Source organism: Geotrypetes seraphini, chromosome 8 (genome assembly GCF_902459505.1).
Source record: "Geotrypetes seraphini chromosome 8, aGeoSer1.1, whole genome shotgun sequence".
NCBI classification, from domain to species: domain Eukaryota; kingdom Metazoa; phylum Chordata; class Amphibia; order Gymnophiona; family Dermophiidae; genus Geotrypetes; species Geotrypetes seraphini.
Window position 1 is genome coordinate 102,542,907 of NC_047091.1, and position 24,516 is coordinate 102,567,422.

A 24,516-nucleotide genomic window follows, 5' to 3' on the forward strand; every position below is an offset into this window, starting at 1 on the left:
TCGCAGTGTTTCCGTCCACAGGAATTTTCGTCAGAGGAGGCGGGGCGCGGCAGAGGGAAAAGCTGTGGTGCGGCCGCTGGTGGGTTGTTTACAATTGCTGCCGGCGACTCACAGCAAGTTTGGAGAACTGCAGGGGAGGCGAAAAGAGGAAGAGAGGACCGGAAAGGTGAGAGGAGAGAGATAGAGGGAAGTGAAAAATGCAGGTTTCAAGGCGCCGGGAAGAGGGCGAAAGTGCAGAGCCTGTGCGGAAGAAGGAGGGCTCTGCACCGGCTGAGCTGGCGGGGGGACAGCCGGGCGCTCACTTAAATTAGCCGGGCGCAAAGGCGCTAGAGAGAACACTGGACTTTTTTTGATTCTTTGTTCACAGAAAAGGGAATCCAGCAGTCAGCTGTCTCACATACATCCTTCTCTCCCTGTCTTTCCTCAAAAACCTGTGATGGATCTCTGCTGCTGTCCTTGCAGTAAATGTTAAATGATAAACAGTTACCCTGATCCATTTTAGAGATAGCTGCCTCTCAACAGGACATACGATGGCTATTAAGGGTACACGGTGAATATGGAAAACTCACATTCGTTTTGTTTGTTTTAATCTTTTATTTTGTGGTCCCTAATAATTGTCTTATGTCCTGTGAGATATGGGTTGTTGTTTTTTTTTTTTTTTATAGTGCAAGAGTAATGTCCTGTGCAGTTTTGTAAGAACATTGTGAAACTGAATGCCTATGGGTTCAAAGCATCTCTTTCACATGATATATTATTAATCATTATCATACACAAAGAAGTCCTTGGATAATTCAAATTGATTAAAGTTCTTCATACACTTTATGTGTTTGCTTAGAACAGTTTTACTTGTGATTCTTTAGACTAAAAAAGAGGGCCATAGTAAATGCAAAGAGGACATGTCATAATAGTTACTGCAGTGGGCTGAGAACTAGAGAATCCAGGGCTCAAACCCTGCTGCTTTTTCTTCTATTACACCTTTACAGTTTATCTCTCATTGCCTCAGGAACCCATTTAGATTGTAAGATATTTGGGGCAGGGGCATATTGTATTTGAATACTTATTGCTATTGTTTAGTGCTGTATGTGTTCTGTAGCACTATAAATAATTAGTATTGTTATAAATTTGTTCCACTTTCTACTCTTTAAAGGCTACAAAAGTAAAACGACATGGAACCAGCGGCATCTGAGGTATTTTGCGGGAGAATGTTAAGCATGGTAAATTCAGAAGATGTGAATGCCATTATTCTGGCACAGAGAAACATGTTAGTAAACAGAATTTTGATCTATCATTTAAGTTCATTCCTTTTTTTTTAACTTACACACATTTAATACTATAAAAATAATATGCACAGAGAGTTGCAAATATTTGCAAGGGGAAAGCCAGAAATCAACTGTGTCCTAATGCACTTCAGAAGAAAGTGAACTGGACTTTATTTGCGTCGCATTTTGTGTTTCTAAACAGGCGTGCCATTTAGATAGCTAACAATTCAAATGTTAGCGTTGTACTGCTATAGCTTTGATTATTTAAAATTGTGTGATTAGGAAAGAAAAGATCCTTTCACACAGAGCTGTTCACTTCTAATCCCCAAAGACTGCCAGTAGACCAGTTTTATGGGGTTTCTCTCATGCTTATGCATGAGAGAGATGCATGCCTACATCTCGTGCATATTCTTGAGGGATATACTGAAAACCTGTCCTATTGGCAAATGGGAAAGATGTGAGATGTAAAAAGGAAAAGGCACACCCAGGTTAAAACTGAAAATAGTGGCAAGTGGCTATCTCCGATACACTTTAAAATCATTGATAAATTTCCTAGGTCGTATGATGTAGATGAATGCAATGAACATGAAGTATTAATGAGCAGTACAAAAGATTCTGAATGATGTGAGAAGCTTCCAGTGAGGACTGATGAAGAAGTCTCGCTGAAACTGCTTAAATGTTCAGCTGTTCATCAGAGTTAGTAACACTGATGGTCATAGGAAACTTATAAATGAAAGTTAGTATGAGATGTAAGGTGGATATTTGAAGATATTGGCAATTATATGTCCCTAAGTTCTAATAAATTTGAAAAAGAAAGCTAGTACAAAGTGAACCCCACTTAAGCTTAGGGAGGAAAAAACTGCAAAACCAAAAGAAATCCTTATTAAGTATTTTGGGAAGTGGCACACACAATTTTCTTTATATACTGCCTATTAATTGTCTAAGTGGTTTACAGTCAAGTACTCAGTCATTTGTGCCTATCTGTACCGGTGGGATCACAATCTATCTAATGTACCTGGAGCAACGGAAGATTGAGTGACTTGCCCAAGGGTCACAAGAAGCAGCATTGGGCTTGAACCCACAACCTCAGGGTACCAAGGCAGTAGCTCTAACCACTAGGCCACTCCTTCCTCAAATGATATAATGATTAAAAATGTAAATAAGTGTATGTGAATAAATAAATGTGTTTATGTGAAAGGGGAAGTGGAGTTGGTCACAGGTCTGCGCTAGTTTGAGAAAATAAATAGTCAACACATGCCACCAGACCACCTATTACATCATTTAACATTTCCCTTGCTCTAAATCCATACATAATTGTGTAGTCACTTCCCAAGCATTTTAAACTAAATATATCCAAGCGTAGCCATAAGTATGAAATAAATATTCAAAGAAGAATTCAATAAGAATTCAAGTTTCTTCAATGCTGAATATAAAATTGATGATGATATAAGGAAATATTTTGTAAAAGCAAAGAAATCTCTAGATTGTGTGAGCCAGAAAAAGAAAGGCCAGGCACGCTAATGTAAAGAACAAGAAAAATGAAACATTTATGGGGACCTTAAAACTGAGGGGGAAACACTTAGGGCTCCTTTTACGAAGGTGCGCTAGGGTTTTTAGCGCACGCACAAAATTACCGCGTGCTATAAAAAGGAGGCGTAGTGGCTAGCGCGCTCGGGAATTTAATGCACGCTATTGCGCGCGTTAAGGCCCTAGTGCACCTTTGTAAAAGAAGCCTTTAGCATCAACTAGTCACATCCAGTTAAGCTATCCCCCAGTGTATGCAGGATACCTCTATCTTATTTTTTTTTTTCTTTCTTTTTTTTTTTTAAATGTTCTCCATGGCTGACATAGGCTAGCTCGATTCGAAAAAACAAATGAGATGCTGCTGAACTTTAACAACCTGTCCAATGCACGTATGCAGCAGATGAGTGAGCGATTCCTTCATCACACAAGAACACTGCTAGAAATGAAAAAAGATCTTGATAGCATCTTCCGCAGAATCAGGTGGGGTCTGAGATGTCCACTAGTAGAAAAAGAGAAAACCAAGGAGGTCTCACAGAAAGTCACCAAATAAATATATAACCATGGGAAATACCGGGTTGATGAGTAGTATTATGATAGCAAAGGCTCTTTATTTTGTGGCTTTCAATAAGGACTCAACACAGGCTGTGTTTTGGCATAAAGTCTTCTTCAGGAGTCCTAACTAATTTGACAACAACTTGGTAAACCGTATAAAAATTAAAAATTAACAAATCATTATCTTACTCGTATGCCTGGGTTTGCCCACTGTTACATATTTACTTGAGGTCTGAGATGTAACATCAACACTTACATTTTCAGGAGGAATATTCCTGAGAGTTAAAAAAAAGCTGATGTGCTTTGGCAAACTGAAAATCAATGTATTGCTTAATAATTTTGGCAAATCTAGATCAATATGAGCATGAAGAATCCTTATTTTTAATTCCATTACATCTATGCCAGACCAGTCCAGAGCGAATGGGTTATGTCCATCTACCAGTAGATGGAGGCAAAGAAAAAATAGTCCCAAGGGCTTTGCCCTTTAAGGGTATCATGCAGCCTGGAATGTTCAGTAATTTTCTCCGTCTCTCTCCTGGCCTGGTTAATTCCAGGTGACGGTTGAGTAGGGGGTTATGCTGATCATCTTTGCTGAAGTTATAATCAGAACTTTCTCACTGAACTTGGATGACATCTAGAGGCTCTGGGTCTTTTATCCCCCTTCTTGAGTGACATCTGGTATTGCTGGGTTCTTCCTCTCCTCTCCCCCTCCAGCTCCACTCCTGACCTCCTGAGGTAACTTTGGATGTGAAAGGAGACAAAAGTTTATTGGAACTTGTGTGTGGCAGTCTTCTGGAGCCACAAGTACAAATTTACTCTCCTGCTTCTTGCTTTACTTCATTCAGGTATGTTCTATATTTTTCTTGTTTGCTGATGGACATGAAACTTATGTGCCTGTAATTTTAAGTGTGTTTTGAGTTTTTATTTGCTGGTAACAAAAAAAAAAAATTATGCTGTTGCTACCTTTCCAATATTTTGGATTTCAGCTTGGTAGTTTTTCTTTTCTCCTCCCAGGTGTTTGTTTCAGGAGGGCTGGCTTTATTTTTCCTGCCATAAGAGTGTTGGTGGTTATAATTTTTTCCTTTTGAATGAGTGTTTGGTTGCCTTTGTCTGGGTAGTGAGCATGATTTTGCTATGTTTGGTACTGGCTTATTTCTAATGTTAGAAAATGTACTCAATAAGAGACTTTTAAAAAAAAATCTGAGCCAGTCCTTTCCAGTTATACTGCTGGCAGGTCAGCGAGGTGTCTCGCCTACACAGTTCCTGCATTTTTCACACTGTTTGGCTTTGTATGCTTTCCCTGCCTTTTTGTTAGCCAGTGGTGCTTAGCTATATTTTCTAATTCTCTCCTTTAATGTGACAGGTAATGCCAAGCCCTTTTGTGATGTGCAAATTCAGCTGTTCTTCTCCTGGAGTCTTTGGTCCAGTTTTGTGCTGTTTAGATTTAGTATTGACATCATTCTTAGGGTTTTCAGCTGAGTTCCTAGCCAGAGGTGTAGATGTTCTGAATTTCAAGCTGCCTTTAGCTAGTGCTACAGGACTATGTTGTCCTGTGTGAGCTTCTAACTCGCATCGCAGAGATCCCACGTGGGTATCATGTGCATTGGCTGCCTGTTGTGTCTGTCTCCTATGGCATTTACTTATAAAATCTTGTTATGATATTTTCCTTATATGCATAATGTTAGCTTTCTTTTAGCTGCATAATCTGTCAGATTACATGCCGGCACCATTTTTTATGTTGTGCAGGAACAGAAAGTGAGGAGTAGCCTAATAGTTAATTTAGTGACATGTTGACTAACAGATTCAGGTTCAAATCTCACTTCAGCTCTTTAACAACTTATAAGTTATTTAGAGGCCTCATCCTCTTGTGGGGTATTACATTACATTACATTTGTGATTTCTATTCCGCCATTACCTTGCGGTTCAAGACGGATTACATCCAAACTAAAACAAGAATTACATTCAAAATTTGAAGGAATAGAATAAGCGATGACATAAAATTTTTAAGGTAATAAAACGTTGGGTAAAGAGTTACCAACGGGAAGTAGAGGTCTTTAGGAGATAAGAATAGGGTGAATTATGGGGTTTTAGATAACGTTTGGTAGATAGAAGAATATTAGAGAGTACTAAGGGTATAGAGAGTGTTGGATGTTGGGTTGGGATTGGTCGTGCTGGATAGGTTTTATGTGTTTTTTGAAGAGTATGGTTTTAATATCTCTCTTGAAGGTTTTGTACTTTGTAGTTGAAGATAACAGATTGGTGATTTGTCTGTCCAGTTTAGCTGCTTTGGAGGCTATTAAGTTGTCAAAGTTTTTTTCGTTTGACATTTTTGGATGATGGGTGAGAGAATAGTGAGTGGGTTCTTCTGTGTCTGGTTGAGGAGGATTGATTTAGTCGGTTATTCCAGTAGATTGGGCTTTCTCCGTTGATAGCCTTGTAAAGTAAGCAGTAGAATTTGAAGTTCACTCTCGCTTCTATTGGAAGCCAGTGCGAGTCATGGTATGCCTCTGTGATATGGTCATATTTTTTAGTGAACAGACAAGTCTTAGGGCTGTATTCTGTATTGTCTGCAATTGCTTCATCATGGTCGCGGGACATGGTAGGTATAGTATGTTGCAGTAGTCTATCATCCCAAGGATAAGAGATTGTACCAATAGTAGGAATTGCTTCTTTTCAAAGAATGTTCGGATTTTTCTTAGATTTCTCATGGTCATGAATGATGCCTTTATTATTTTGTTAATTTGGGATTGCATGGTGCAGCCTCTGTCAATTGTGACTCCTAGCAATTTTAGTGTAGGTTGTATTGGGTATGAGATCGAATTTATTACAAGATTAGTTAATGTTGGAGTTTGTTGTTTTCTAGTAGGATGAAATTTGTTTTGTCAGGGTTAAGTTTTAATTTGTGCTCAGTCATCCAAATTGCAACTGATTCGAGGGTTTTGTGTATTGTGCTTGTCATGATGGGTTCTGGTTGGTCGAAGGTAGGAGAATAGTGATGTCATCTGCGTAGCTGTATGAAATTATGCCAAGATTATCTAGGTAGTAGCTAAGGGAGGCTATGTATATATTGAATAGTGTAGGTGATAGGGGTGATCCTTGGGGAACTCCGCAGGGGTTGGCCCATGGTTCTGATTTATCTTGCATTGTTTTGACTCTGTAAGTTCTTGATTGTAGGAATCCTTTGAACCATGCAAGTACTTTGCCTGAGATTCCTATTGAGTCGAGAGTTTGTAGAAGCATGTCGTGGTCTACCAAGTCGAAGGCTGCAGAAAGGTCTAGTTATATCAGCAGGATTTTCTTGCCTGTACAGAGGTGTTGTCTTGCCGTGTCCATTAGTGTTCCTAGAAGTGTCTCCGTGCTGTATTTAGCTCTGAATCCCGATTGTATGGGGTGGAGTATGTTGTGATTCTCTAGGTAAGAGGCTAAAGTTTTGGCTACGAGACCTTCCATCAGTTTGATGTACAATGGGATTGAGGCAATGGGTCTGTAATTGGATGGTTGGTCTGTTGCTCCTTTAGGGTCCTTTAATATTGGAGTTATTATGATTTCGCTGAGTTCTCGTGGGAAATAACCCTCTAGTAGTGATGAGTATATCCATTGTAGAAGTGGAATAATATGCTTGATGTTTTCAGTAGGTACGGGGGGCAATGGTTGAGGTCACAGGCTGCATGGCTATATTTACAGTGGTGCCTCGCATAACGGACGCCTCGCACAGCGAACGCTGCGCACAACGAACTTCAGGTCTTGCTTCCCACAACGAACTTCGTTTCACACAACGAAGTCGCCCGAGCTGCATCCTTAACTGCCCTCTCTCGGCGCTACATATTTTAAACCCCCCTGCCGCCGCCACCGCATATTTTTAAACCTCCCCCCGCCGCCACCGCATATTTTTAAACCTCCCCCCGCCGCCACCGCATATTTTTAAACCTCCCACCGCCGCCACCGCATATTTTTAAACCTCCCCCCGCCGCCACATATTTTTTTTAAAAAGCCACCACTGCTGCAACTTTCTCACCCGCTCACTCGAACTGGTGGTCTAGCAAATTTCCCAACCAGAAGCGCAGAGATCAAGAGCAAGCCTTCTGTGCTACTGCCTGGGCCTGCGCTGATCTCTGAATGGCTGCAGTCAGCTCTCGCGGGACTCACAAGAACTAACTGCAGCCAGCTCTCGCGGGACTCACAAGAACTAACTGCAGCCATTCGGAGATCGGCATGGGCCCACACAGGCGTGCAGAGGAATTGCTCCTGATCTTTGCGCTTCTGGCCTGTACGCCACTGGCTGGGAAAGATGGGAGGAATTAAAAAAGGTACTGGGGAGTATGTGGGGGGTGATTATAATACACAGCAAGGATCAACAAAACCCCTGTCTCCCCTCCCCTTCACATATATCCCCTCTATATCATGCTAACAGCTCTAACAAGATAAATTTATCTTTTTTTATGTCATCTTAGCATATTTTATGCTACAGAACGAATTATTTTTTTTAACATGTATTGTTATGGGAAAACGCGTTTCACATAACGAACTTTTCGCATAACAAACTTGCTCCTGGAACGAATTAAGTTCGTTGTGTGAGGCACCACTGTATTATAAAGATTGTTGAACTCTGCCCATTCTATAGGTGAGAAATGGGACCAGGTTCTATCTGCTGCGACTGATTCTTTTTCTGTTGGTGGAAATGATATCTCTATGTGTGCGGGTGTTTCGTTGAAAGAGACTCTGATATTTGTGATTTTGTTTTTTAAGTAGGTAGCTAAGAGGGTGGCTGTAGGTGGGGGTGTATTGTTGTTCTCTATGTATGGTGTTGTGTTTGTGAGGACTTTTAGTAGCTGGAATAGCTTTTTTGAGTCTTGGGGTATAGTGGCAGTTATCTCTTTTTAGGCTCCATAGTGTGCTATCATATTGATTGGATAGTGGGCTCATCCTTACATGCGATACAGTAGAACGCTGATTATCCGGATGTCCAGTTATCTGTATTACTTTGGAGGTCTCGTTCCTATTGCCCTCCCTCCCACTAGTGTTCTTTCTCTGCTTCTGCTAGCCCAGCCCCCTCCCCTCCCCGAAAACCAGGAGACTTTCCCCCATTTGCAGCATGTACCCTACAAGAGAAGAGAGCGTTCCCCCCTCCCTCCCCGAACAGAAACCATCAACCCCTCTCCCAGCCTCAGAGGAAAAACACCAGGCCTACCTTGTTTCCCTGGTGGTCTAAAGGCACGCTAGGGCAGGAGCGATTCCCACTCGCTCCTACCCATGCTTTTTCAGCGATGAAAATAGCTGCTGAGTCATCCAGCGGCAGTCTTGCAAGGCTACTCATAACCTCATGAGACTGCCACTGGAGGTCTCGGCAGCTATTTTCATCATTGAAAAAGCCCCAGTGTGCTGCTAGACCACCAGGGAAACAAGGTAGGCCTGGGGTCTTTCCTCTGGGTCCAGGTAGGGGTTGATGGTGTCTGTTTGGGGAGGGAGAAGGGAGGGTAAACGCTGCCTTGTCGGGGGGGGGGGAGAGGGGCTGATGGTATTTTTTAACAGTTATTATTAAAAACAAAACAAAAAAATTGTCCAATCATCCATATTTTTGATTATCCGGACTGCTGTCTGCCAAGGTAATCCAGATAATCGATGTTCTACTGTACTAGCATAGCATTCTTCTAGGTGGCATGGCAGGTGGCATGGCAGTTAGCCTTATAGGCTGCTTAGGGATATCATTCTGCATAATGGTAGCATGCTTAGCCCATGTACTAGCAGGTGGTATCATTAGTAGTTACATGGTGCAGTGTTCTTTTATGGTCTTTGATGGTAGTATCCATGGATACTGTATAGTGGCAACACAATTATATATAGAAAAACAATAGCAGTCTCCCTTTTCGCTGCTAGTAGCAATCTCTTTATATGTAGCATAGTAGAGGTCTCCTTATGTGTTGCCCAATGCCAGCTTCTTTACATTCTTCATAACGGCAGCATTCTTCATTGCTGCATGATAGCAGTGTTCTTGTCTGCTGCATTATGGTGGCATCCTTATATGCCACAAGATGGCAGCATCCTAACGGACTGCAAGGTGGCAGAGACTTTTCAGTAAGGTCAGTTTAGCATCCTTATTCTTTCTGCTGCCTAGTGGCAGCATTCACCTTTGCTATGCATTGGCAGTAGATTGAGTCTTTTCAGTAGCCTCATAGCCTCTATCTTGGTGGCAACCTTCTCTATCAGCGCTATATAATGCCAGTTCCAACTTCTACTGCTCTACCACAGAAGTTATGATGTGGATCTGTGTCGGCCTTCACTTTTCCTATTCCATGTTACTGCCCTCATGGACTATGTAGGTTCCAGTCTCTGATTCTATGTGGTGCCTCTTCCACAGAGGTAGCATAATAATAGCAGCCTTAGAGGATGCACAATGGAAACTCTAGGGAGACATACTAATGGTCCTTGGCTTCTGTCACTGCATCTTCTTCCTATTGGGCTGTGCAATAATATCTTTCCTACACAGGTTTGACTCCTTTTCTTTTGTTGAGGACCAGTGTTTTCATTTGCTTCTTACTGACAGCATCTTCTTTATCTAAAATGAAATGGTGCCTACCTCTACTGTGTAGAACCAACTTTCTCCTTTGCTTGATATTGGCTCAACCTCCTGTTTTACACTGTAGGTCTACTATTCACTCAGTGGAATCTGCCTCTTCTGTTTTAGTGGTTCTGTTTTATCAGGACTTTCATTGCTGCTCTGCTCAAAGTTACTTCTTGCTTGTGGCATGTTCCAATATGGTTATCTCAAGGAGTTTCCTGTGTCCTTTTAGCAACAGTTTCTTTTGTTGCTCTTTGGTTTGGCTGCAGTGTGACTTACTCATTCACTCCAGAGTTGGCATCTTGTCTCTACAACCTGCTGAGTTTCCAGGATGTTGCAAATTCAGTGCCTGCTCATAGCACACCTATGCAACAGAGAGCTATTTGGATCACAATTACCAACCTAACGCGTGACTTCATGCTCTTCCATCTTCTTGTGAGGATTGGATATATCTGTTTCACAGTTCTACGTTTCACAACTGTAGCTTCAGAGATGGCATACACAGGTGTGGCTTGCACATGTCTGCATGTGTGATATCATTTGTGTTGTCCACAGATGTGGCTTTAGCTGTTTTGGATTTCTTTCCTTGAGTTTTACTTCCCACCTTTTGCGGGCTCTGCATAAGTGGGCTCATCTTTGCATTAATCTTTATTCTATACATTTGACAGAGATATGATATAAATATATGTTTTGCCAATCTAGGGCCAATGGTAACGCAGCCGCATCTTCTCTTTATATAAGTATTTTATTATTATTGATTACGATTTTCATGCGTGTATGCGTTAAGCACGGTGTTTTATTAACTACCAATCTATTTATTTATTTCTTATTTTTATGAAGACTGCATTTTTAAGCCCTTGGTATATGCATAACGCACATTCAGGTTTCTGAAAGTATTCCATCGATTGCCATAAAGTGGTTGTTATATGATGTATATTATGTGATTTATAACGCTGCTTTATTTACTAGCAACAAAATACTCAATTTCTGTTTCATTTGGATATTGTACTTTAGATGTCATAATTATTAACGTTGTGGACCACTGTCATTTTAACGTTGTAAATCATCTACTGTGAATATCAACTTTTATACTGCTATGATATGTTTCTGATGTTTTTGGTGTTCAGGCGTATGGATCATTACAATGTCAAGATAGGATATAAGATAGATATGTTTCCCAACATGTATGCATTCCTCCAGCTCTTTTTATATGAATGTAATGCTCAAGGTCTCAAATTTTAAGATGCTCTTTCCATCTATTGATAATTTCGTTTTCCATTCTGGTTCTCTGATACTCTTGTGTACTACCAGTAGGGTATGCATGGTCATTCTTTTTTTTGTTGTTGTTGTTGATATGTCTTTTTCCTGCTCTTCTTGTCTTTTTGGTCGGGTTATCATAATATAGCATGTCTCTTATCTTGGTATTATATGTGTTACTCACTTCTAGTTCCTTTCTTTTTTAGTTCTTTTCTCTTTCCTTTCATTCCTTCTGTTTTATTCCCTGTAATTGGTTCAATGTAATCCATTATATGGTTTTCCTCACTGGTTTGTTACTACTGATATTTCTCCACATCAGATCTTTATTTCTTTTCACTATTGGTTGCACATTTTCCTTTCACCACCATTTGGGTCACACACATATGTCCTTATTTTTTCATGTCTCATATCTGCTTGCGGTTTCATTTGATCCCCTTCTAACCTGGGACCCCTGATGAAGGCGCTGAGAGTGTAGCTTTAACACTCTACATATACACACTTGATTTTGATTTGTCCTTGCCATTTTCAGAGCACAGACCATAGAACTCTGCCTAGCACTGGTCTATTTGTTCAACTATGATCAGGCATAGACTCATAGAAGTCTGCCCAGCACTGGCTTTGCTTCTCAATTGTGTTGCCGTCTAATTACAGCTAAGTAAGCAAGATTTCATGCCTTCCATGCAGGATTCCTTAGCTGCTTCTGTGATGCTAGCTCAGCAGCCTTCTCTAGACTCTGGTGATAGGTGTTGCCTGCATAGCTCTGGCAGCTTCGCCTGATTGTTTAATTAATTAATTAATTAATTAATTAATTTCAACTTCATTCTGGCTATTGATGGTACCTCCTTCAGTGGCAAAACAAAAGGAACCAACAAGAATTGCAGTAAAAATGCAAAGCAAAAAAACAAAACAAAACTGCAGGGGAATGTACAAGGTGCAGGAATTTATTCAATAAAATCAATAAAAATCATAAAAACATACTGTATTTTTCACTTAATAAGATGCACTTTTTTTCCACCAAAATTGGGTGGAAATTTCAGTGCATTTTGTGAAGTGAAATTAACTTTTTTTAAACACCCCCATCCACCTTGTCATACCTTTTTAAAATGTTCCACTCGTTGGGGGTACGTAGGCTGATTGCTGCCCACTCCCGCCGCTGCTCCCCACCCGCCTGCCTGCCACCGCCGCTGCTGCTCCCTGCTCGCCACCACTGCACTGCAACTCCAGGAAGGGCCAGTGTGAAGCGATTATATGTTGCCAGCCCACAAGCCTTCCCCTGATGGGGACTTGGAAAGGAGGGAATAGAAAGGGACAATTGTTGGGCCTGAGTGAAGAAAGAAAGGAAGGAAGGAGACTCATGAAATCACAGACAACAAAGGTAGGAAAAATGATTTTATTTTCTATTTAGTGATCAAAATATGTCAGTTTTGAGAATTTATATCTGCTGTGTGTATTGTGTGTACATGAAAATCGAAAGGAACAACCTGGCAGGGAAGGGGGGAGATAGGGTCCAGAGCCTGGTAGGGAAGGGGAGACACGGTGCAGAGCCTGGCAGGGAGTGAGGGGGGGCTGGGTGCAGAGCCTGGTATATATTAGTACACAATTTGGCTCAGAATAGTTTTTTTTTTTTTCTTATTGTCCTATTCTAAATCTAGGGTGCATCTTATGGAGCAAAAAATACAGTATGTGGCATAGACAAAATAAATACAATAATAATATCCCAAAACTGGTCCTTGTATTCGTGTGGACCGGACCTGACACGGTCCGTGTTTCGAAAAACACTTCTTCCTCAGGGGTCCCAGATGTTGGTAAGTAGAGTATCAAAAATCCAGATTGGGTTAAATAAACAAAATTGAACCGAACAGGCGTAAAAATTTCCTGTCAAAGGCGCTGCACTAAAGAACACAAAGTGCCTCCTTCAGTAGCACTTTGCATCTGTTCTTCTGCAGCTTTCTTAATGAGCACTATTCCGTTGGGCCACTAGTTTGGTATCTTTCCAGTCTTTTTTTCATTTTGTGTAGGCCTTCTTTTTTGGAGGTGTCTGAGGCTTGTTAGTTTAGCATGGTTCCTCATTCTCTATACTTTGGAGGAAAGGCGGAAGAGGAGAGATATGGTAGAGACGTTTAAAATTCACCAAAATATACTAATATGTTATCAGCCAGTGGTGGATCTGACCTCAGAAAACGCACATTTAAATCAAATAGTGGAGAAAAAGCCTCAAGCATATATAATCAAGACGGCAATCTGCTCAGGATTTCAAACCATTCATACTCTTATCATGGGCAAAAAAACTCCACTTTAAACAAATGTGACTTTAATAACTGAACCAAATGTCTACCACACTACAGGGAAAAGGAAAAGCAATTACGTTCAATTCTCCAACAAAGGACCTTATTTCGCCATAAAATCAGCTGCGTCAGGGAGCGTTGTTAATTTACACCTCAAGCCTTTGCTCCACGGAGTGCACGGAGTTGGAGCAAAGGCTTGAGGTGTAAATTAACAACGCTCCCTGACGCAGCTGATTTTATGGCGAAATAAGTTCCTTTGTTGGAGAATTGAACGTTAGCAGTAACAGGGAGGAGGACTATGGGTCGCGCTTCTGGACTTTGCACCTTCTCAATGTGCGGGAGGATGTTGTTATACTATTTTCAATTTACTAATGACTTTAGGCAGTCAGATCACCTCTTTGTCTTGTCCTCAGGCCCTAAGAAGGGTTTGGCAGCTTCCAAGGCTTCGGTGGCCCGTTGGGTCCGGGAGGCTGTTTCTTCTGTGTACTTCCTGGCTGATAAGCCGGTTCCACTGATTTGTGTGCGCACTTCACTAGAGCGGTTGCAACTTCTTGGGTAGAGTCCAAAGGCTTTTCCTTAGAGGAGATTTTTAGGGTCGCAATGTGGTCCTCCTCAAATACGTTCTCCAAGCATTACCGTTTGGATGTGGCCACTCATGGAGAGTCTGCATTTGGTGCTTTGGTTATCACGGAGGCTGTGTTGGCTTCCCACCCTGCTAAGGATTGCTTTGCTACATCCCACTAGTCTCTGGATTCATCTGCTGCTGTTGCTAAGGAAGGAAAAATTATGCCTTACCTATTAATTTTGTTTCCTTTAGACACAGCAGATGAATCCAGAGGCCCACCCATTCAGAATTTGGGATTTTTCTTTGGTTGCTTCCCATTGAGGGTTTTGTTTACATTTTTTCGCAGCGTTGTTGTGGTTGCTTGTTGGTTGTTGTTGGTCCATGGTTGGACTTTGTTCTGGGAAAGAAGTTTTTTTTAATATACATGCAGTTGTATGGTTCCTGATGCTTTGGCAAGGAGCGATACTAAATGGCAAGAAGGGTTTCTATCCAAGAGGAGCACCTGCAATTCAGTTCTCTCTCTGCACCTGCTGGTAGATGTGTGGTATCCCACTATTCTCTGGATTCATCTGCTATGTCTAAAGGAAAGAAAATTAACATGTAAGGCATAATTTTTCCTTCTGGACTGGTCTGCTATGACTAAAGGAAAGAAAATGATCAGTTAAGAAATATTAATTTTTCCCTAGTTCATTTGCCAACAATGGGTTGCCTCTGTGTACCAAGTTTTCAAGTTGATATACTGCCTATCAATTGGTTCTTCTGAGTGGTTTATAATTCAAGTATAAAAAGAGGGAAACGAAGCTGTATATAATCTTCAGTATAAGTGCAGGGGGCAGGGGAGATGGTAGTGGATAATATATTAACAAAAATGTAGGTACTAGGTACCAGATATCAGGTTGGGATTTCAGGATCTGGTCTGCAGGAAAGAGAATGTTTAAAGGTACAGTTTCCATGGGTTGGTCAAATATTTGAAGAATTATTTTGCTACTAAGATGTTTTTAAAGAGTATTTATACATATGTTGAGCTATGCTATAATGTTAAAAAGGCATTAAATTATACATTTCACTCTACAGGACTCTAAAGGGAAAATTAGCAAAACAGTACCCAGATGCCTTTAACAGTAAGTGCTTCTTTTTACAGATTTGGTTTTCTTTTTGGATGTAGAAACTTCATCTTATTCAGGATCAGCAATCCTTTAATGTACTTAAAATTTACCCTCCTATTGTACACTCTTGTATACTCCTATTGTACACTCTTGTATATTGTATACAATCCAAAAATTGTTAATTCCTGTCAACTTCAATGACATGTACATTCCAAAAATTGTTAATTCCAATGTTATCTTCGTTTGTAATCTTAATTAATTGTTGTGAACCGCCTAGAACTCTCTGAGTATGGCGGTATACAAAATAAAGTTGTTATTATTATTATTATTTTATCCTGGGGGTGTGGGAGATTCCTTCTATTAAATACTCCCTCTTTCCCATCTCAGTCTGGTCACTACAATGGCGGACTTGAGGCCAGGAGCCATGCAGTCGGGCTCCTTAAGAATCTCTGGCTCTAAATCTGGTCATCCTTAGCAATGATCTTGATTGACTCTTACTTCCCCATTCTCAGAGCTCTCTGAATGGTTCTGCAGCATCCTTAGCCCCAATCAGTCTGGGGTATGGAAAATCTAATTTAGGGATTGAATAAAACTTTTCACATGGCAGTGTGTACCATCAGTTCAATTAAATTTGTTCTGTTTACAAATCACCTAACACCAATAATCTCTAATCAATTTATAAACATTATGGATTTGAACATTTCATACAGTAATGGTTGTGTTTCTTTTGTCTCAGCATTAAAGTATAAAACACTATAGAATGGTTTGTAAATAGTTATAGTAATTTCAAATACCTTTTTCCCCAATCATCTCACTTTATCAATGCCACCAATATTATTTGGTGAAATTTTTAAGAAATTACTAAATGCTATAATGGAATACCAGACTCTTTTTTTTAAACACAAATTAAGGATTACCTGGTCTCTAGAGGGCTCCATTCTATAAACCAGGGCAATATCAGAGAAGGCTCTCTGCCTAGTTGTTTAAAACTGAGCCTTCTGCTCCTAGGGATACAATTCCCTCTTAGAAGTTCTGTGAGAGCTAGAAGGAATCACTGAGCCACCAGGCCAGTCCAAGACTTGAATTCATTTTAAAGGACTATTTTGTTCTCCTACCACATATAGTCCTTGGCCTGTAAAGTTCAAATCATGTTGTTTAACTTGGAAAGGAGTCAAATAATATTGTATGTTTCCTCCCCCTTCCCTTTCAGATATTCATGAATCTCCAATTTTAGAAGATGATGATGATTTTGATCCTGTTCCAAAAAGCACGGCAACAACCATAGCGACCTCTGAGCAAAGTACAGAATCTTGTGACACGAGCCCTGACATCATTTCTCCTACTATGAGTCAGGACTTTGAGGATTTATCACAAGCACAGTCGGACACACCTTCTATGAATGGGCAGAATCTAACAGATGAAGAGACAACAAATGCATAGGACTAAATACCAAAATTAAGACGATAGTTGGAAGAAGGTGCCAGTTTACATTCAAAATCCTGGGCTGCTAAGCCGATAAAAGGAATCTATAACAAAAGAAGAGAGGCAGGGCTACAAGTTATCTGAATAATTACTATTCATTCATTATATGGATAACTTATTTGTCCAAGTCTGAATAGAGAAACAGAAGATCTAAAGTAATGCTGATAGTTTATCCATATAACTTTATGTGCTTTCAGCAATGTGACTTGAATGGATAGGGTTGCAACAAATAGGCTTAGTTATACAGATAGATTCTGTCTGTATAACTCATGCAGAATCCATGCTGCTGCTGTGTATGTGTGTTTATATGCATTTGTAGATGTGCAAGTATGCGTGGTTGTGTGTGTATCCTAAGAAATGCAGCTGACTGAAGTTTGGAACACAACTGGAGTGTTTATGTTCTTCTACGAGTATTTCCAATATTTTGTTTTCTTGACCATCTCCCTTCCCCCTCCCCTTACCTCTGTGTAGTTCTTGAATTTTGTATTCTACTTAAACAGCATTGCTGCAGACTCGGCATAATTCTTTGTTACTGAGAAACACAACTGGGGGTGAATACTTACACTTTATGCATGCATTTATTTCTGTTTTCATGATGCAGTCGGTAAGGATAAAGGGAATAACTAAAATCAGCAAAGTTTGAGAAAGGGATGGAAAATCTGAAGGGAATAATTGATTATAAAGGTGGCTTCTAAGGGCCTGATGGACTAAGAATTTTCCCATAGTCCCTAAATGTAGTACAGCATTATAGTGCTATACCCTGTGAACTTTGCATTTCAACAAAGCTAGGATCATAGCTTTTTTACAAATATTTCTGTTGCTATGCAGAGTTTGTGACTTAAGCTATTTTGTAGTGATGTAGGGCTACAATCCTGCCCCATCTCTTTGAAAGTTGTAGGTCACTTCCTTTTCAGGTGTTCTGTACAGAAAGCAGGAGACATGTAGTTCAGATGCATATAGAATGAAAACACTGATTTTTCCATACATTCAGGGATCTTTAGAAATAAAAACAAATGATCTCGCTGAACACCTGCAGTATATTGAACTTAATATGGAGTTTGTATATAGAGCAGTGTCCCGCAAATTTTGTTGAGCTGCGGGCACACTAAATGTAGTGGCCACCGCTTGAGGCATCTGGTAGTGCATGGATGTTGCCATGTTGACATCACGCGTATGCACGAAGGCCTTCCAGACAGGCCTTGAGCCGCCAGTGGGGGGTTGCCACAGGGAAGAGGCACGGAGAGGAGAGGCACTGGCACCAGCTGACTGCCTACAGGATGTGCCTCTTGCGAGAGGCACGTCCCGTAGGCAGTCATCCGGTGCCTCTCCTCCTCCCCAGTGTGTCGTAGCACACCTGAAATCTCAGGAGGCACACAGTTTGTGATACACTGATATAGAGTGTATAGAGTTTGTTTGTGCACTGGAAAACAAGGAAACTCGTATGTGTGAAATGGTGGATTGCATTTATCAGCCAGAGAGCCATAGACTAAATAAAAAATAATAACCACTGTTACATTTAAGGGTTGTCAATTATCTACCTCACACACAGCAATGAAAATTAGTGGTTATAATTTCATTTTTTTAATAGTGACTTTTACCCAAAGCCTTTTTCCATATCAACAGGATAATGTAGGCACACTAGTAGCTTCCAATGCAGGCTGCCTACCTGGACGTACGCACTCTAGCTTGATAGTTCAACATTTCAGCCCGTGGCTTTTGTGGCTTCCCTTTCTACCTTGCTGACATCGACTCTCTCCCCAGTTTTTTCCCCCCGCACTTTACAGCAAAAAAGGGAAAGGAAAAACCGATAAAATTATTATTTTTTTCTCTGAGAACAAGAAGGCATTATGTTCTCTCATATATGTGACATCATCCACAGAACTCGGCATGGACAGTGAAAAAGTGTTCCGATGTTAAAACCTTTAAGACTGCCTATACTGTGTGTGTTCATTGGCTCGTGGGACTTGCAGTTCTTAGTTTTCTGTGGAGCTGAAAAGCTGCGTTTTAGAGTCTCTTTAAACATGTCAAACTTTTCTACTGTCTTGTGCCTTCCTGTTCTTTTTTTCCTTTGGTTTTTATTATATTTTATTTTCTATCGTTTCTTCACCTTTTATCAAAAAATTGTCATTTTTTCCCAACTTTGGGTTTTTCGGGCCTTCGGGCTCTTTCAGCCCATTCCCATGTTAGGAGTGTTGACTCTTTTGGTATACTATTTACTTGACCTTCCCGGGCCATTGAACCCTTTGACTTTGCGTTGGCAGTTTTTCCATTGATGTCCAAGGCTCCTAGTGACTTCAAGCAGTGAACTTGATGTCAATGGACAATTTCAGGTACAGGCTCACATAACTGGTGTGTTCAGTGCAGGGGTCCTGAGTATCGAGACATTTCATGCATGCTCTAATCCCACTTGCAAAAGAGGCTTGTATTATTTCAGCATTGACACCGGCACCGACGACGTTGATGATTCATTCCACCTCTTCATCAGTCATCAAAGAAGCCTTGTAAGCAAGCTAAGAAGCACAAAAATGTCTCCCCCTCGAAGCAGGCACTGGCATCATCTTTGATGCACTACAAGCATCGACACACAAATGCCCAATTGCCATTGCTTCAGTTAGTGTCTCCTCTGAGACGTGACTCAATAGTGAAATTCTCAACACCTCAAAACTCAAAGCAGCCAGTGCCTAATAAACCCTTGCCAATATCCATAGTGGTGCCATCACTGCAAGAACAGCTTCGAGCACTGTGGCAACAAGAGCTAGCTGGTATACTGCAATCGCACCCTGTGTAAACTCCTGCATCAACTCTCCCAGCCTTAGCCCAGTCTGAGCACACCCCACACAGTTCATCGAGGCATCTGTCTCAACTTCACGAAGTTGAGAATCTGTGTCAAAGAGATGCACAGTAAATGCATCTTCTAGGAAGCAGAGCACACCAACTTCACCTCAACATTCTTCATCCCATTCTCAGTACTACTCTTGACGCTCTTCTATTGCTACTATTTATTATTTCTTTATCATTACCAGCTGCATGCAGCACCATACATTAACACATAAGAGACCCTACTTAAAAGAGCTTACAGTCTAATTATGACAACCACGTGGGACAAAAAAGGTGAATCTATACACACTGCTCAGGGAGGGAATTAGAAGAGGAATGATGAGATGGATAGGGTAGGGGACTATAGAGAGAATGATAAACAGATATGGGTGCTTTACAAGTTGGTTAGGACATAAATGCAATTTTTTTAAAAAGTGGGCTTTCAGCCTGGATTTGAATATTACAAGAGATGGAGCCCGATGTACTGAGTAAGGCTGGTTGTTCCAGGCATACGGTGCAGCAAGGTAGAAGGGACAAAGTTGGCAGTAGAGAAGAAGGGTACTGATGGTTGGTTTATTTAATCTTGTTATACTGCTCGTTCATTTTACTGGTCCAAGTGGTTTACAAAATACAATCAAATATTTAAAAAAATAAAATAAAAATAACTCCATTGTTAAATAGGATGGACCTAACCACAGAAAACATTCACTCCTAAATAAAACAATATTTTAAGATTTCACAGGACTGCTAACTGAAGATCCAAAATATTTAGGGCTCCTTTTACGAAGGTGCGCTAGCATTTTTAGTGCGCGCACAAGATTAGCGTGCGCTAGCCAAAAAACTACTGCCTGCTTAAAAGGAGGCGGTAGCAGCTAGCGCGTGTGGCATTTCAGCGCGCGCTATTCCACGTGTTAAGGCGCACCTTTGTAAAAGGAGCCCTTAGAAGATATGAGTAATTTCAGATTGATTCAAATCTTGTCTGAATGCTTCTTTTAAAAAAACCTGTTTTTTTTAACATAATTTTAAAAGATTTAAAATTTACCTCTGATCTTAACTCTCGCGGCAAATGATTCCATAAGTTTGAAACTGCAAAATAGAATGCTTTATTTTGTGTAGACTCACACCTATGAACAGAGGGTATTACTAACCTATTGTCTTGAATAGATCTTAAAGTTCTTAATGATGAATAAGGAATTAGAAAAGAATGCAAATAGTGTAATCAGGCTGTAAGGAGTAGAAGACTCGATGCGCTAAAATTAGAGCTTTAAATCGAATTCTATAATAAACTGGTAACCAATGATATTGCAAATAATGGATATTACCCTTTTGCAGTTTCACTGGATTTAGCTGCTACTTTTGATCTTGACCATCATATAATGGTGAGGTTAGAATCAATAGGGTTATCATCTAATGTCTTGAGCTGGTTTAAATCATTTCTGCGTAATAGAACATATTTAGTAAAAGGAAAGACATCTATATCAAAAAAATATCAACTATCTTGTGGAGTCCCCCAAGGATCTGCTATATTATTTAACATCTTTCCAGCACCATTAATTTCTTTGATTCAGGAGATGGGTTCTAGAAGAGTATATTGCTATGCTGATGACATTTTGTTAGTTGCTAAAATTGACCCAATTCACCTAGATTTGAATCCTTTGAAGAAGGTACTTATAGCAATTGCTCAATGGTTATTTGACCATAGATTAGTCCTTAGTATTGAGAAATGTGTATCTTGTTGGATTACAAGACATTATTTACAACCAAATTTGGAAGTTGAAATTTTTGGAAAGAAAATTCCATTGGTAGAAAGCTTCAGGTATCTTGGAATTTGGGTTGACCTTTGAAAAACAAGTGTCAGGTCATAAAAAAAGGATTTTATTTATTAAGAGCCTTGAGGACTATAAGAGGATTATTTCAGGAGAAATGTCTACATACCCTTCTTCATGCTTTAATAATTTCAAAACTAGATTATTGCAATATTGTATACTTTGGAACATCAAATAGGAATCTGAAAATATTGCAAACTATACATAACACTGCAATAAAAGTTTTAGGCTTTAAGAAAAAATTGGATAGGGTAACACCTCTTTATCCAACATCTCCAATGTTTCACTAAGAAAACAGACCAATGTTTCATTATTGTGCCTTGCATGAAATCCTGCTTGTCTCGGATGAAGCATGTTGTTTTTTTCTATAAATTCAACGAGTTAACTTAGAACAAATTGCTTGATTATTTTACCAGGAAGGCATAAGTTTGAAATTGGGCAACATTTTTTTGGATTGGTTGGTTCTGATTTTATTGATTTAATCACTGGAGTTACATAAGAATGTTTCCAACTCTCAGGATAGATCCCTGTAGCCAAACTTTGATTAATCATAATCATAATCAATATGAGTGGTAAGAGCCCATGTCTATCTATTTTTACCCATGAGAGTGGTATTGGGTCATGAAGTATACATATCTTTTTGATTTTTGAAGTAAGTTAGAAATAGTTGTTAATGAACAACTATTAAACGACCCAAATCTAGATCCAAGTGTATTAAAAGTCTCATCTGCTCTTGAATTTAGACTGTTTGAGAGTGGTGGGGTCAATGGTTGTCTCAAATCTGTAATTTTTATTTTTCAAAAAAATTCTCCCAGAATATTTGGGGAAGGCATTATTTTAAATAAGTTTGAATTTTCATTATTCATTAAAGAATAAAAGATGGTATATAATTTTTTAGTGTCATGCTCACTTATTTGAATTTGTTCACTGAAATAAATTTTTTTTATTTCCTTTAATTTCTTATTATAAAATCTTCTTCTTTCTTGTTTAAGCCTTTCCCTCAAGGTCTCTGTCTTATGTTTTCGTCACTGCCATACTATCCCCCTCTTCTATAAAACCGCGCTAGTGGTTTTTAGTGCAGAGAGCCACGCTGCTCCCGATGCTCATAGGAACTCAATGAGCATTGGGAGCAGTGCGGCTCTCTGCACTAAAAACCGCTAGCGCGGTTTTGTAGAAGAGGGGGTATGTCTTAATTATCTTTTACATCCTTTTAGTTTCTCATTGAACCAATTGTTATGTCTATAACTAGGATTTTTAATTTCCACTAGATGTGCAATTTGATTTAGCTCATCTAGTGTAACAGAACTCCATATTTGGGTCTGTTGTTCTAATGACATGTCACCAAATTCAGGAGGAAAGGCAGGGCTGAGCAAATTGGAGTAATAGACATCAGGTCTACTTTTTTAATGTTACGTGTGAAGAATCCTGATTGCTTTACCTCTTTCAATTGTAGCAAGTTATCTATAATCATAGAATAGGCAATCAACTTATGATCCGCCCAAGATAATATTGAATAGTTAAATTTGGGTACTGAGATATTTGATTAGAAGTTGGTAACCACTAGATCTAAAATATGACCTGCTGCATGAGCTGGCAGGTCTATCCATTATTTAAAATCATAGTCATTCAAAAACTGATTAAAATAAAGTAATGAGAGACTTAACTGATGAACGGACGTTCCACTTCCAGATCTTACAAAATTTTGGAGTCTTCATAAAATTTGATATCTAAAAGGGCATCTTTAATGGTAATTATGTCTTCAGTGGGAAAAAAAATGTAAATAATGAAAACTTATTTTCAGAAAGAAATGGTAACCTTTTATGGTTAAATGATAGTAACGGCCTCTTCTATCAAACCTGTGCTAGCAGTTTTTAGTGCAGAGAGTTCCTATGAGCGTCAGGAAAAGCGTGGGCCATTCAGTTTGATTGAAGATGCCCTAAGGTTCCCTGATGTGGCAGACAGTTATACCACAAGACCTTCCTATTGCTTAAACCTAGGGTTTTGGCAGGAGGAGGTTCTTTTTTCCTTAAATTCTCATGTAAATGTCTGAACACATAGGGAGAAAATTTATTTTGTTTTCTTGGACCCAGCTCATCTGGAAGCTTTTTAGTTGGAAAAGGTTTCCTCACAGATTTAAATTGGGTTAAGACTATTTAGATTACTGTTCTAGATTATAGGATTTCTATTTGGAATATAGATATGCTTTTAGTTTAAATCTCTCTAACTTCCCTAAATGTGGATGTGTAGAGTAGAGAGTTGCGCGGGGACAGAAATCCCACCCGTCCCCACCCGTCCCCGCCAAAATCCCACCCATCCCCACCCGTCCCCGTGAGGAATCCCTCCGTCCCCACCCGTCCCCGTGAGGAATCCCTCCGTCCCCACCCGTCCCCGCGAGGAATCCCCTCCGTCCCCACCCGTCCCCGCGAGGAATCCCCTCCGTCCCCACCCATCCCCGCGAGGAATCCCCTCCGTCACCATCCTTCCCTATAAACTTCAGAAATAGTTATTTTATTTAATTATGCTACTGAATTAAAGGCTCTGGTAGAGACCCATTTACAAATAAGCAAAGAGACTATTAATTTGGAAATATTAATTGGGAAGAATACATACTTTGTAAATGGGTTTCTACCAGAACCTCTAATGTAAATATAAAATATAAATACTCAGCTGATGAGAACCCACAAACTGTCAGCTGAGGACTTCCTTTGCAGTTGGCCTGGGGTCCCTTTTGCCAAGCTTGGCAGGCAGCAGTAGCGTCCCTGAGTCACAGATGCTGGCACCTCAGTGGCTCATGGATGCTGCCAGCGACTGCTGCGCTTGGTGGAGGGGAGTTCTGACCATCTCTAGAGGAGGTCCTCTGCTGGCGGTGCTTGGGGATCCCCACCAGTCACAGCAAGGGCCAACAAGTACTTCAACACTGTAGAAATAAAACCAGAAATGCATTTCCTTTTCTTTTGAACACAAAACAAAGATATCTGCCATATACATTTCCCAAGGCAGATGACTCTATGCAATGTCACCTCGGTAACAAAATACAAAAATAGACAAATACACCCCCTCCCTTTTTACTAAACCACAATAGTAGGTTTTAGCACAGGGAGTTACGCTGAATGCCTCGCGCTGCTCTCAATGCTCATAGGCTCCCTGCGCTAAAAAACAATATTGCGGTTTAGTAAAAGGGAGCCATAGTGCAAAATATAGACAGCAGATATAAATTCTCAAAACAGACACATTTTGATCACTAAATTGAAAATAAAATCATTTTTCCTATCTTTGCTGTTTGGTGA

At 40.1% G+C, this 24,516-nt stretch overlaps 1 protein-coding gene across 1 annotated transcript; it reads left to right on the plus strand.

The window, feature by feature from the left end:
- Nucleotides 1–29: 29 nt before the first annotated feature.
- On the plus strand, nt 30–22,119 carry KXD1 (KxDL motif containing 1). The gene is made up of 5 exons (XM_033954994.1): nt 30–166; nt 1,148–1,261; nt 3,111–3,263; nt 15,073–15,119; nt 16,315–22,119. The coding sequence occupies exons 2-5, from the start codon at nt 1,167–1,169 to the stop codon at nt 16,542–16,544; spliced, it is 525 nt and encodes a 174-aa protein (XP_033810885.1). The 5' UTR covers nt 30–166; nt 1,148–1,166; the 3' UTR covers nt 16,545–22,119.
- Nucleotides 22,120–24,516: the final 2,397 nt, after the last annotated feature.